The sequence below is a fragment of the Pogona vitticeps genome, chromosome 2 (assembly GCF_051106095.1).
Source record: "Pogona vitticeps strain Pit_001003342236 chromosome 2, PviZW2.1, whole genome shotgun sequence".
NCBI lineage: Eukaryota > Metazoa > Chordata > Lepidosauria > Squamata > Agamidae > Pogona > Pogona vitticeps.
In genome coordinates, this window is record NC_135784.1 from 225,113,175 (window position 1) to 225,127,998 (window position 14,824).

At 42.7% G+C, this 14,824-nt stretch overlaps 1 protein-coding gene across 3 annotated transcripts; it reads right to left on the reverse strand.

Annotated features, from left to right (window-relative positions):
• Positions 1 to 365: 365 nt before the first annotated feature.
• Positions 366 to 10,196, reverse strand: LOC140703714 (uncharacterized). Of its 3 annotated transcripts, XM_078384986.1 has the most exons (6): positions 9,119 to 10,196; positions 6,888 to 8,961; positions 6,754 to 6,788; positions 5,964 to 6,008; positions 5,739 to 5,876; positions 366 to 5,508 (listed from the first exon to the last, which is right to left on the reverse strand). In XM_078384986.1, the coding sequence occupies exons 3-6, from the start codon at positions 6,755 to 6,757 to the stop codon at positions 641 to 643; spliced, it is 5,055 nt and encodes a 1,684-aa protein (XP_078241112.1). In that variant the 5' UTR covers positions 6,758 to 6,788; positions 6,888 to 8,961; positions 9,119 to 10,196; the 3' UTR covers positions 366 to 640. The 3 variants fall into 3 exon arrangements, with proteins under 3 accessions (XP_078241112.1, XP_078241111.1, XP_078241110.1); XM_078384985.1 differs by having other exon boundaries at positions 6,754 to 8,961; XM_078384984.1 differs by lacking the exons at positions 6,754 to 6,788; positions 6,888 to 8,961; positions 9,119 to 10,196 and having other exon boundaries at positions 5,964 to 6,057.
• Positions 10,197 to 14,824: the final 4,628 nt, after the last annotated feature.

Consider the following 14,824-nt stretch of genomic DNA (forward strand, 5'->3'; position numbering starts at 1 on the left):
CAAGGTATACACAGCAGGCCAGTCCGGTGGGAAAAGGCCTGTTCTCAGTCTGTAAGGTTCAGGGGTATTGGCGTTTAAATCTACCAACAGATAACCGTGAGGAGGAGTTGTGGCATCTGCAAAAGCTTCCATGAAGAACTGTCCATTTCGCGGATACATCTGACGGGCTAGTGTGGCAATTTGCTGCTTATCCCTGGGGTTTTTAAAGAGGACTAAAAACTTTGCGTTCAGACTAATGGATCGGGCAGATTTTCCCTGGGAAAAAATGTTCTGAGTAATTAAAAAAACACTTACGTTCCTGTGATGCACATATTGTGTAAATAACTTTTCCACTTCCTTATTATCAGAGGCAGACTGCATCAAGTCGTCTAAAATCAAGAAGTTTATTTTAGTGGGGGGTAACAGAACATCATCATCAAACTTTTCCGGCAAGCCTTCTACAAAACGAATACAGGGATATTTACAGAGAAGAGTCTTATATACAGGTTGCCAGCATCCATAACACCAGATAATATTTTCAGGCATGTCAGAAAATACATTGCGCGCGTTGTCAAGCATATTCTTAATAAAAAATGTTTTTCCACAACCACTGGGTCCTGCTAGGATAGCTGAAAAAGGATGAACCCACAACGTATTTAGTTCAGTAGCCATAAGGTAGGGTTTTAAAGTCTTCGACAATCACTCTTTTGTCATAAACCACCTTTTGAGTTTTCCTTAAAAGCTTTGTATGAATCAACCACTGCCGCTTATCCCTGACAATACCTGGCTGCTCTACCACTATTTCACGGAGCGAACCATCTCGGTTGTCAGAAGCGTACGTAAAAACCAAATCCTTGAGACTGTCAAAATTAATTTTTTCAGAGTTAGTCACATTCAGTGTGATCCCTTTGACCTTCATGCACGCACTACCGTCACAGATTTTATACCCGTACGTTTTTGGTCCTCCGGACACAAATTCTGTAATATGCATGCCTTCAGGAACCTCACTCGTGAGGTCCCCCAGGTAGTCCCCTAAGGAGGGTTTCCATTCACCCTCCCGTTGTACAAAAATAACAGAGTCAGTATCGTGATAAAGAACTCTATCCTGCAGTTTGTCAAGCAGGTTGTAAAGCTCAAGACGTGCATAAGCTGTGGTAAAGCAGGCTATGAATTCATTTTTCCTACCCTTGGTGGTTAATCTGTCAGTCGCATGTTTCCATGACACACAGACAGCATCATCCGCCAAAAATTCAAACATGGACACTTTGTAAGACTCTGAAAATAAGAGGTTGAAATATTCATCCGGATCTCTGACCACCTGAGTGTTAGGCAGATTCGTTCTCTGACCAAACTTACCCCACAGAGAGTTTAGAAACAGCTTGGCAATCTGTCTTTTTGCGGGGTTTACAGCAATTTTATCTTTACGTAGGGTTATACCCTCTTTCTGTTCATAATCAGCAATATATTTGTTTTTATCTGCCTCACTGACACACCACGAGGGATAGCCTGATGCCTCCTGTTTGTGGCGAAGGTGCAGCTTCATGTAATCTGAAAACAGTTCATCCGATCTGTTTTCAAAATGCCATACCTCAAAGATTTTCACAACCTTGTACCCCTTTTTTATGGCTACATTCAGTTCTATAGTACACCAGGTCCCCGTCAAAGCTCTCTCCTCATCGGTATGTTCACAAGGGGTTCTCTGGCTGCTTTCTGCACAGGCGGCACACAGCACAAACATAAGTTTTCCACCAATCCTGGCTGGCAAAACTGGAAAAAAGAGGCCTCTAGGTGGTGAGATTTTTGCCTTTACGATACCAAAGTAGGCAGTCACAGGCTCAAAATTCTCATATATGATTTTGGGGTGCCCCAGAGGGTACTCTTTAGTTTTGTTGACATAGGGGTAAAGGCTGGTAAAATCATAGTAAAGAATTTGCTCTCCCGGTTTAGCTCTGTAGTACAAACGGATCGCGTTTGTACGACCCCCAAAGAGAGCATCCCTAGGTGCTAAGGGATCTGGAAAATCAGCTGTAGCAAGGTAATTTTTGACATCGTTGTCGTTTCTCACCATCTCTTTCCATTCGTGCTCCCAAATTGATCTGACTTCAAAGCCCTTGCTTCTCAAAACGGCTGTCCTTTCCTGTGTGGCATTGAAAAGAGCCCCATAGGTTTTCCCTAACAGAGGATTCCAATCCTCAGAATGGTAACAGAGGGCACAGCCGTGGAAAAAACACCCCAGGAACTCTAAACATATGCCCCTGCCGTTAAGAACCATATAACCATCTACATAAAGAGAATCGATACAAATTTCTCCACCATTCAAGGCGTGCTGTACCCTGGTTTTTTCTTTATGGGCAATATAAGACAGCCACTGTATCGATGCAGATGAATAGCGTTTGCACTGGCGGTGATAGTTGTCTGGATGTGGGATTGCTATTTTATTTTTCTCCAGAAATTTGAACTTGTACATGCTAAGACACACGCCAGCTAGGGTGGGGTATTGAAGAGGGTCTATGGCAAACCATTCATATTCCCCGTCGTACCCTTTCACCCTCTTCTTTGTCAGGGTCATAATTTCATGGCGATACTTTGTGCAGGCCTGTACCAGGATGTTAACATCCTGCTGGCAGTAGGCAGCCAATTCTCGCTGCAGGTTGAAGGTTTTTGTCTTATTCTCCTCATGCCACTTTAAGAAAGCCTTCTGCTCAGAAGGCATCATGTGTTGCACTCCATAAGCTTCGGGTGGTGGTAGGGGACCCTCATACTGTTCATTTTCAGGGGTGTTGAAGTAATGAGGGAAATAACCCTTAGACTCCTGCCTGAGGCCTAGGCATTTGGGTAATTTTGATAACCCCATTGGTAAATGACATAGAGAATCCAGGAATTTTATATCAAGAGCCGGCACGGCTATTGTTATAAGTTTTCCACCTTGAGTAATAAGTTCTACCTCTAATTTTTCTTTGACTAGCTGATTGAGAATGAAATATCCATCATAACCTTTTGAATTATGGGCTATAAACGTTGTGCCCTCAAAAACCCTCCCTTCTGTGAAAGTCCGAATAAAAGCCTCGATGCATGACTCGCCTCTGAATTCCCATGATTTATCATAAGGCCATGCCTTTTTTTTCTCACCTTTTTTCTTGGTGTTGCCAGAGTCAGGCTCCACAATGCTCTCGCTATATGAACTGTTATCATCATCATATTCTTCACTCTCCTCCTCCTCCTCTTCCTCCTCAGCATCCTGTTCAAGGATATCCTTTATCCAATCGGGCACCCCCTTTTTCACAGAAGCCTCTTTTTTAAAGTGTCGCACAGTCTCACCCCAAAAAGATCTGGCGTAACAATAATTGGGGATGTGTAACCCCGTGTCTTGTCTTGATTCTATATCATAAAATATATAATGGGTTGAGATCTTTGGCTCTTTAAGTGGGCGCATGAAACAGAAGTGGTTTACCTCTTCTCCCCTAGGAGCCCAGCAGATATTACATACCCTGCCTATACAGTCCTTTGTGAAATGCTCTGCATTTTGAAAACGACCGCAGTCCTCACAAAACTTTCTATAAGTACAGGGTACCTTGTTCTCTGCCGCCAGCTTGGTGTGTAATTCTAAGCATTCTCTCGACCTGCATTTCATTTTGCAACACTTACACTTCTTCATGATGTTCACATTAGAAGCGCAATCTTTTCTTAGACAGAGTCTACAGAAAAATATACAGTCATGAATATGAGAGTACAATTTGTGGCAATATTGACAGTAATTACGAGCCCCAAAGAGTCCCTTTATATTAAGAACTCCATAAAAGTGATTATCATGGAGAAGCAACGTATACGTTTGTGTATACTTGTGTCCTTGTGGTTTAAACAAGCCCCAGCCTTTGTTGCCATAGTGTGCAATCTGGATATTGACCTGTAAGTGGTCCTCAAAAAGAGGGATGTCAGACAAAGAAACCTCTTTGTCTACAGGCCAGTGGACTGCCTGATACAATTGCAGAGCTCCATGTGCCAACTCTGCATCTGTTGGGACCTCTTTAGACATTACACGAACTAAGCTTGCTCCAAAGCATAGTTTACTGTTTACATCAGTGAAATCGATTAGATGTTTCCTTTTCTTATTTATAATTGCACTATAGGGGATAGAGCGTAAGGCTCTTGGGCGGCTGCCCCCCCTAGGAGGTCTCACAATGGTTACAACTAATCGTAAAACACCGTCTAAACAAAGTTCCATATTACTCTGCAAAAGATTTGCTAAGTTGGAGAGAAACTCGTCAGCGTCTAGAGCACCCTTGACCTTTTTCACTGAAAAGAGAGGCCTCTGCATGTTCCCACCCTCAAATCTCAGCTGCACACAATCCCCCGTCTCCAAGCTTTCATTAACATGATCCAGTACCTCTTGAACAGCTAAATGTAATGCTGAAACGGCTTGTGCATAGCTGGTCACATGTTCTAGATTTACGAACCGGAATTCTTGCGCTATGTGTAGGGTGCTATATCTTTCATTTTCCCACTCCCACCTATTTGTGACTTCGGCATACACCGGAGGGGTCTCTGCCTCATGTTCAGGTGTCTGCAGGGCAGCGTCTGGAAATTGCTCCTGAGACAGGGCCCAGCTAGAAGGTAAAGAGCACCCTGGTGGGTATTCCAGCGACTCTCGGCTGTTAACCCCAATCGCCCCAGAGTTCTCTGGTGTCTGCAGGGTAGCGTTTGGAGATTGTTCTTGAGACTGTGTGCAGCTAGAAGGCAAAGATAACCTTTTCCTACGTGCAAGCAGTTTCTTGGCCCCTTGTAACAATTTAACAACTCTATTGTGCCAGTACAGTTTAGCTGTGCTTGGTTTCCTTCTTTTTCTCCCCCTAGACTGACGGCCAGGGTGAGCCCTTCTCATTGTATACTTCCTGTTTGTCTGTTTAACATCAGGATAGCCTAGGCCTGTTTGAATTTCAAAGGACATTGCACAAGAAAAATGATCCATTTTTTTAATAGCATCACAAATGGCATTTATATCAGGGACCTCGTCCATAATTTGGTTTAGACTTGCTCTGGCCGCATTAACCACATTGAAAATCATCATAAAATTTTTAAACCAACATTCAACTTTAGAGGTGTATACAGCTAAAGCCTTTCCATCAATTTCAACCATGCCCTCTTTTTTCCTACCCTCCACAGCTTGAGGATTTGCAAGCTTTTTGCTACCATCTCCATTAGTTGACTTGGCCTGGGGACTCCGCTGTCTGCTGCCGTCTGATCTTTCGCCATACTTTGGATCCATTGCAATCTGAGGGGCCGCTGGATTTTGGCCACCATTCCCGTCAGCAACCGGCTTGGGTCCCTTCAAGACCTGTGGGTTTGCGGATTTGATACCGGCCGGTCTTTCATGTATCTTGAGATCTGTCGTCATCTGAGGGATCGCTGGGGTTTTGCCCCTACCCCCGCTGGCAGCTTTGCCCCCCTTCAAGGCTGGGATGTTGGCTGATTTACCAGGAACCGGTCTTTCAGCTTCCTTGTATCTTTTGGGGGGGATCGTCATATTGAGGCCTAGAAAAGAAATAATGGGTCTTGTAAAGGCTGCATTTCAGCGCTCTCTCTCTCTCTCTGTGTCTCTCTCTCTCTCTCTCTCTAACACCCCACCCACCCACCCACCCACCCCCCCCCCACACACACACACATTTGTTTTAAAGGGAGGACCCACCCCCCCCCACCCCCACCCCACCCGTTAAAAACGCAGGCAGATAAAAAGGTCTTCCCTGAAAATGTACAGAACTTACTCTGATCAACATTTACTCTTTTAAAAGTATAACCACGAAACTGGAACCTGTCCGTCCTTGGAATATTATAGCTGGTTGATGGTACAATAGGATCATTTTGTGCAAAATATTCATCATCCTCATAGCGAAAATATTTCTCTGAAAAAGAAACAGTATTTCTAAATCATTAGGGATTTTAAAAGTAAAAAAGTCCTCCTTAAACCCCCAATATGTTAATGAGCTTACCCAGGGAGGCATCGGATGCTGGGCTATTTTCCTTGGAATTCCCGGCTGTAGAGAACAGAAACATGTTAGGGCATGCCTGATGAACATTTGACATCCCTGTTTTTAAAAACTGCAAGATGGATGCTATTGAATCACAGCTGTATTGTCTGGTTCGAAATTATCTCAAAATTAATTGCAGAGAATCTGAAAATACAGAGGCTAAATCAGAAATGAGCCTTCAATTAAAAAATCTAGACTCTTTGATTCAAATACAATTGGAAGGAGACATAAAAGAATTTTTGGCGAAAATACAGATAAGCAGTCTGCCAGATGTTAATTCTGCAATTTTTTTAACTGGACAATACGTTTTTCAGGATAAAATTAATTATGGAAGAATTTTTACATTTTTATCTTTTGCATCATACATAATCAGATTTTTTCAGAAGAAGATACGGCTTTTGGCAGAGAATGAAATGGATTTTCTATCACGGCATATCATGACATGTATAACTCAGCGACAAGGGAATTTGAAATTCATAACCGTAAGTATTGTTCCTAAATTCAAATTTAATAACAGCTTATAAATATCTATTCTATAAAATCATAAAATGCTTCATATTTCTGTCTCCTGCAGGAAAGAAGTTTAAATACCTTTCTAAGACAAGCTATGACCCCGCCATCAAGATGGTATTATTTATTCAGCTGGCTGCTTGCAATACAAAAAAAAATATTCTCTGCCATGCAGTAAATAAAATATATATTTAAAACTCTACGCAATGTCTATAAGTTTTTTAAAAGAACAATCTCTTACCCATCTCGGCGTGTTGAGTTATTAATGCTGAAAGCCTAGGGAAAAAAAAAAGTCACATAATGAATACATATTTTAAAAAGGACAGGTCTATTTTTAAAAAGAATTAGATCTCATAGATGTATAAAGTTACTCACCTATTAGCTTGTCTTGGCAAGGGACAGAGAAGATCGGATAAAAGACAGCTCAAAACTCTAGTTTATATACCGTTTGAAAGGGAAGCAAAAGTTTTTCTGATCACGACTCATGCTGCTTCAGGAAACAACAGCCGATCATGATGTGGATTGAAAGATACACAATTACCGTGAAACAATGGCACCTCATTAACAACCCATTTGAAAGGAAAGGAAGAGAATACACATGCTGTCTTATCTATTCAGCTACCTGTTGAAGGATGTGACTATGTTAATCTACTCAAACAGATGCCTCCAGGCCTTTGCTTATCTAAGCCACAGATGTCCTGTTATTTTACAGGTCAGCAGGATGACCACTATTCTTTCAGAGTTCAGTTTAGGAGTGGCATTTAGATCCAAAAAAAAGTGATTCTTTGATATTAGAACGCTAATCAGAAAGGGTAAATTAATAAAAGAACAGTGTATGGCGGATTTATGCTCTTTATTAAAAGGATGCTGTACAAATTTTTAGGAGCCTCAATATGTCTTGACAGATTTTCATTGGGAAAAAGAAATGACTTATTTTTTCACCTTACAGCCAAACGGAGTTGCTTCATTGTAATAAATAAAATGTTTTATACTATTCTAAATGTATACAAATACATAAACTGTTGCTGCTGTTTTTGAAATCTCAGTGATCCTGATGTCCACAGATTTTCATTGGGAAACAGAAATGACTTATTTTTTCACCTTACAGCCAAACTGAGTTGCTTCCTTGTGATGAATAAAAATGTTTTATACTATTCTAAAATGTATACAAATACATAAACTGCTGCTGCTGTGACTTTGAGGTTCTATAACGTCTGTTTGCCAATCCAACCGCCTAATATGGCGGGGAGTTCGTTTGGAGTCATATGCTGTATTTTGAAATTTAGTTTCACATGTATTTTTAAAAAGGGGCAACTTGTTTATCATTTATCATAACTTTTTTTTTTTTTTCTTTTCTTTTAATTCTTGGTTATAAGATTTTGCGAAAATCCATGATCTTTACAGGCCATTTAAGGGTGAATTTCTGTATACTTCTAATGAAATCATCTGCTTTTTAATTCAAGCATTTTTACATTTGTGGCATAAATTTATTCTGTGACCCCTGCCTGTAAATAGCTGACCTGTGTTTCTGTGTGGTTAGCTGAGGGAAACAGCAGTCTACCCCTGCTGTTTTTCATGATTTACAGTGATTACCCATTATCTCATTGGCACCTAATTTGAAAGGGAACACGACAAAGGGAAGTGTCTACACATCCTAAGATTGTTACTATTTTTATCTACTCAAACAGATGGGTCTGTATTTTGCAGGCCGTCAGAACTATGCTTATCTAAGCCACAGAGGTCCTGTTATTTTACAGGTCAGCAGGATGACCCCTGTTTTTAAAGATTTCAGTTTTTAGGAGGGTATTTAGATCCAAAAAATGTGATATTTTGATATTAGAAAGCTAATCAGAAAGGGAAAATTAATAAAAGAACAGTGTATGGCGGATTTATGCTCTTTATTAAAAGGATGCTGTAACGCATACATTTTTTTTTTTAAAAAAAATCACAGTGCTTGTATAAATACACAATACATGTTATGAACACAATAAAGTGAGTATTATGATATACAGTAAAGTCCATATTGTAACGCATACATCTAAATCTCAATGTTTGCAGAAAAGCACAATACAGTATATATCTTATTGGTTATTATGTTGTGAGAAATAATAATTTCCCTCCTGAAGCAGAGAAGGACATGACAGTGCATTAGATCTGCATTCTCTGATACCTGAAATCCTAAGAATGCAATAGTTACATCATTTGACTACCCCGATGAGGGTTTACAATGCATATTTATTAAAAGCATACATCTAAATAACAGAAAATATAGGACAGGCATTTTAGTTTTTACAGAAGGTAGAAACACACAATACAGGCTTTTTAAAGGTTATATATTCATTTAGGATGGTTTCTCTCTTGAAACAATGAACCCTGATGATTCCAGATGAGCCGTGGGACCATAAATGCAATCACACTCAAGGCCATCTTCCAAGATAAATGTCTTATCCTGTGTTTGGGAATGAAACATAATTTCAGTAAGTTTTAAAAGAACTTAAAGCCACATCACTAACATAGCCATAACTACCGGTTTTAACACAACCCCCCCCCCACCCCTTATAACAGAGGTTTAAATGTCCATCTTTTAAAAAGAGAATTGTTCTTACCAGAAAGCTTGCATTTTCTTCAGCACTCTCAAAACCTTCATCAGGAGGCTGTGCCAACACTTGCTGCTCAGGACCATTGCCATGGACCGGTAAATCTCTTTTTATACCTTGTTCATCATCTTCCTCATCGCCCCACAACATGGTACAGGCCAGTTTTCTTGTGTTTTTCTGCTTCGGGTTCGCCTTTGCAGAAAAAACAAAAACGTCTTCTGCAGGCTTGACTTCTCTTGTTAACTTTTCTGGGTCTTTGGGTAGGCTATTCTTTAGGCTTGCCGGATTTCCTAATGGACACAAGGGGCTAGAGAACCCCACCGGTCCGTTGTAATAAGCTTTGGGCTGCAGGCGTCTCCTGGTTTTTCCCGCAGGCTTATGGACGGGCTCCGGAGCTTTGTTCTCCTTCTCCGCCATGTCTACAAAACCGCAGGACCTTTGCAAAGAGCTGACAGAGCGCGCAGAAGTGTCCCCGAACCACGTTTTTATAGCCTCTCAGCAAACTCCCCGGGGCTTTCCCACCCTTGCAGGGCCTAGGGACAAGCCGGGGCATGTCCTACGACCACCCCTTTTCCAGCCAAGGCCCTCCAACCGCTCCCCATTGGTCTACGGGGTCGTGGGGTGGCACGCAACCTCGGGGACCAATCCTCAGGCCACCCCAGGGTCACGGGGGACCCCTGCCTCTAGGAAAAGGCTCCTATAGGCTCACGGGCCCACCCGAAATCCCTGACGTCACGCAGGGGGCTGGGGCAAGCCGAGACATGGTCTACGACCACCCCTTTTCTAGCCAAGGACCTCCAACCGCTCCCCATTGGCCTACGGGGTCGTGGGGTGGCACAACCCCTCGGGGTCCAATCCTCAGGCACCCCTAGGGTCACGGGGGACCCCGGCCTCTAGGGAAAGACCCCTATAGGCCCACGGGGACCCCCACAACCCCTGACGTCACCGTTCGGACCACCCCTTCCGCCGGAAGGGGCCTGGGTCCAGCCTAGGCGCCGGAAGTCCCTCCCCTTCCGGTCCAGGGTCCCAAAAGGGGGCGTGGCACCTGTCAAAATTGAGTTTGAATAAAGCTACCACTATCCTACTACTGAGGGGGCCGCTTGCTGGGCTGGTGCTGGGGGTGCCAAAAGAGAAAGAGAGCCAGAGAGCCGCTTCCCTGGAAGAGCCGGCGGCAACAGCAGCTGCTGTTTCGGCACTGTTGGAGGCGCTCTTCGAGGACAGGCTGGGACTGAGTTTCACTCTCAGGCATTGCTCGGCGGTGGCTCAGGCGCTCGGGGAAAAGGGCTGGCAGTGCGCCTTGCTCTCCAACTCTCTCCCAAGACAGTGCCTCTTGCGCTCTCCATATGGAACTGCAGCCTGCTAGCTGGCAGACAGGCGGGCTGCCTGGCAGGCTGCAGTTCTGGTTGGAGGGTGCAAGAGATGCTGTCTTGGGAGAGAGCCAACGCGCAAGGTGAGGCGGTTTTTTTGACTCTTGACAGCAGAGGTGTGTGGGCACTTTGGGGGGGGGCAGGCAAGGTGGTGGCCACAAACTATCATCCGGCAGGCCGCAAATGGCCCCCGTGCCGGATGTTTGAGACCCCTGAGTTAGAGATTTGCCAGCTGAGTCTCCAAAAGATGACAAGAGTTGTATTCTTATTGGTTCAATGTGGGGTTTAGCAAGTGAAACATTTCCTTTTAGCTCAAAAGAAAACAAGCAATACAAATCTAGGTAAGATATATCTCTGTATTATGTGAGAGTTTATGATCCTTTTGTTGAGAGCGGAGGTGCAGCCCCACAATCTGGTGCTGTGCTTGTCCATTAGCAGAAATGACATCAGATTTGCTGATGCCCAAAAGCATAGGAAGAAACATGCAATATTTAGTTAACAAGGCAGAGTAGGATGCTCTTTGAATAACATGTTTCTTGTTAACCTACTTTTGGAGCGTTAACAGATGATAGGTGAATGAATGGCTTTTGTATCTGTGCCTGCAGTTCTTTTCTTTCCCCAAAGCCAAGGGCAATCCCAAATGACAGCACTGAGCAATGATAAGCACTAGGAAATACTGTCACTCTATTACATGCAAGAGCAAAGTAGTTGGAAGACATACTGGCGAATCCCGATGTATGCCAGTCCAGCACAGCTGTTGGACATGTACAGAAAGAATAGAGAGATCCAGTGAATTGTGCATGCTCTAGTTCTGGATATAATTTAAATAATTCCTCTGGTTAAACTGAATTTCAGAAGGAATGGGGTGCAAGCAGAGAGAACATGGGGCCACAGGAAAGGGCTACAACTCTGCTTTACAACAAACTCACTGGCTGTTCAAGGTCCAGGTGAGCTCACAAAGGTCCCCTGCCTGAGAATGCTGAGCTTAATGGCCTGGCTCAGAATTCGTATAGTCTTTCCTTCCTTATTTCTGTAAGGATGGACAACCTGTTTTTTTTTTTACTGTTTGCTCCTGTTCTTGGGACTTTACAGAAGGCATGGAGTAGTTCTGTCCTGTGAGGCTTCCTTCTTGCCACTTGCCTTCTCTCAAGCCCAGCCTCTTCTTCCCTGCCCCACCATTTTCTGGTGATGAGCAGGTGACAACCCTCCCTCCACATTACTCCCTCCTCAGAAATTAGAGGTTTGTTCTTTGTGATATGTTTGTTGTGGTCCCATGTAGAGGGAGAAGGTGCTCTCTTGCCTCATGAGCTGCTTATTGCCTTTCTGATGTGAAAGGACCCCCTTTCTCAAAGCAAAGCATGGAAAACAAACTTCGCATCATGGAAAGGTTGTGGTGTGTTCATATTTGTATTCTCTGTCTGTACACATGCAGGTATGAACAAGGATTGTGTGTGAAGTGGGCAAACAGGATGCCTATGTGTACATCAGTAGGATGTGTGAGTATGTGCAGATGTTAGAGGTACTGACTCTGTCACTTTGTGCTTTTGTCCTTCCCACCAGTTATCCAGCATAGGTAGCCCCAGCCACTGTTTCCTTCTGGGCTCTGGTCACTCAGGAGCTATACTTAGCTTAACAAACCCCAGATGGCAAATAAATAAATGGTGAGAGTGATCCAACACTTGTGACAGCCAATTTTCAGACCTGTTCTGTGGTAGTGACGGTTAATGAGAAGAAATGGTCTTTCCCCGTAACGGTTGCATCTACATGAGACCTTTGTTTCTGAGCAGGAATCTTGAGCAGAGCTGGGTTTATTGAAACCTTGGAGCCTTCCAATTAAGCCTTTTTCCTAGGTGCTTCACATGAGGTGTTTGCAAGGTGCCAAGAATTATGCTATTTGCAGCCTAGAAAATTCCAAATTCACATCACTAGCCAGTGGTATAACCTTTCCTACAGGAATCAAGCTTAAACCTCATGACCTGAGACAATCATCATCCAGTTTATAACTTATATTTTTTGTACATTGTGGTGGCAGCTCCAGCCTAGGTGGAAATATTTGAATCTGTTCCTGTCAGGATTCTGCTTGATTTGATGACAGGAAGCACAAAAATGGTCTGAAGCTCAACATTAAAAAGACAAACAAACAAACAAAAAAACCTAAGATCATGGTCATTGGTCCCATCATCTCCTGGCAAATAAAAGGGGAGGATATGGAGACAGTGACAGATTTTACTTTCTTGGGCTCCATGATCACTGCAGATGGTGACAACAGCCATGAAATTAAAAGACTCCTGCTTCTTGGAAGGAAAGCCATGATAAACCTTGACAGTATCTTAAAAAGCAGAGACATCACCTTGCCAACAAAAGTCCGCATAGTCAAGCTATGGTTTTTCCTGTCGTGATGTATGGAAGTGAGAGCTGAACCATAAAGAAGGCTGACTGCTGAAGAATTGATGCTTTTGAATTGTGGTGCTGGGGGAGATTCTTGAGAGTCCCCTGGACTGCAAGGAGAACAAACCTATCAATTCTGAAGGAAATCAATCCTGAGTGCTCACTGGAAGGACAGATCCTGAAGCTGAGGCTCCATTGCTTTGGCCATCTCATGAGAAGAGAAGACTCCTTGGAAAAGACCCTGAAGTTGGGAAAGTGTGAGGGCAAGAGGAGAAGACGACAACAGAGGATGAGATGGTTGGACAGTGTCATTGAAGCTACCAACATGAATTTGTCCCAACTCCAGGAGGCAGTGGAAGACAGGAGGGCCTGGTGTACTCTGTTCCATGGGGTCATGAAGAGTTGGACATGACTTAATGACTAAACAACAACAAGATGTTGGAAGGCAGTCCCACTGACTGTATTGTATCTTCTAAGAGTTCTCAATAGGCCAGGTTAGTCTTCTGGATGTCTGTGTCAGCAAACACGGGTTCGAAAACACGTGTAAGCCTGGACAGAGAGCAATCAGGAGTTTGCACACGCTAAAATGGGCTGAGTGAGTCCAAACTCAGCTAGCCATGCTACAACACTCCCTCTTACAAGTCTGCCCACATAAAAACGCCCTTGTACTCTCAGATATTACTATGAAAAGGTCAAGTGGGCTTTGTAGTCCTTAGACTTAACTTGCACCACTGACAGGACTCCTAAAGTATGCTAGGCCGAGGCAGTACTCTCAGATGACCTTAAGACAAGTGTACTGTTCAGAAAACCAATTGATTTTTATAATCTTTAATTTATTAAAGAATAAGCATGTTACTAGGTATCAAATCCAAACTAAGTTAAGGCAAGTAAATAAGCATGGTGTTAGTTATTTACAACTCTGTAGTGAGGCAAAGAAAACATGAAATATAGAAAAGTGTTCAAAAACCTTACAAAAATACAAAAAGCCATTAAAAAGAATAAAAACAGTTCCAGTCCAGTATTTCATTAGTAAAAACAAAATAATCCAAGTAGGTTATAAAAAGGCTATAGTCCTCAGTGATCCTATAGAACAAAAATCCTGTACTAAAAAGAAAAATCCAGTAAAAGTCCCATTGTCCTTAGAAAAGTCCAAGGGTATAGTCCATATGAAGTATTTCAAGAAAAGAAGTTCATAAAGGATATCCCATAGCTAACAGTCCATAGGTAATAGTCCATGCATAGTCCTTAGGAAAAAGCCCATAAGTCCAAGGGTAATCCAGGATAGTAAAGGTTAGTCCCAATGTGTCACGAATGAATGAAGAGTCGGTCTTGAATGACTGAAGGGTCGGTCTTGAAAGACAATGTCCATAGGCAAAAAGTTCCTTTTTCAAGTGTAACTGGCAAGGGCTTATCGCACCTTCCCACGATGTCATCCAATCAGAGTTCGTTACTAGGCAAACAGTCCTGTTGCACCACATGACTTCTTTCCCATACACACCAGATGTTATTTGGGTTTACTGTGGTTTCGCAAAGAGTCACAACAATTCCCATCTAATCACACCGAGTCATTTTCTCAGGCTATCAAAATAACATTCTCTCCGCTCGCCAAGAAAACAACCTGTCAGCATAGCAAAGATACTTTATACAAAGAACCAAGATGGAACCTCTCTTGCTCATTTCTTAATTACAAAACCCCATATTCCTTACAAGACTTTAACTCAAAAACCCATCTCATCACAGTCTGAACTTATTGTGAGTATAGGCTGTTGCAGAACTGACTCCAGTAAACTCAGGAGGTTTGGTCTCAAAGGATAGTGTTGGAAAACTTTGAACCAACCAAAGGCCTTTGAATTATATGGTAATACAGTCTTCTATCTTATCTCCCATTTCAGATCTATCTTCAACTGAGAGAAGCCAGTCAGAATTTTGGTGTTACCTAGTGATAATTTTGAAATAGAAT

Coding starts and splice junctions, on each gene's coding strand:
- LOC140703714 (XM_078384984.1), bottom strand. CDS start 6,057: ATGTCAAATGTTCATCAGGCATGCCCTAACATGTTTCTGTTCTCTACA. Junction 5,877..5,963: donor AGCATCCGATGCCTCCCTGG/GTAAGCTCATTA, acceptor TTTCTTTTTCAG/AGAAATATTTTCGCTATGAG. Junction 5,509..5,738: donor AAGAGTAAATGTTGATCAGA/GTAAGTTCTGTA, acceptor TTTCTTTTCTAG/GCCTCAATATGACGATCCCC.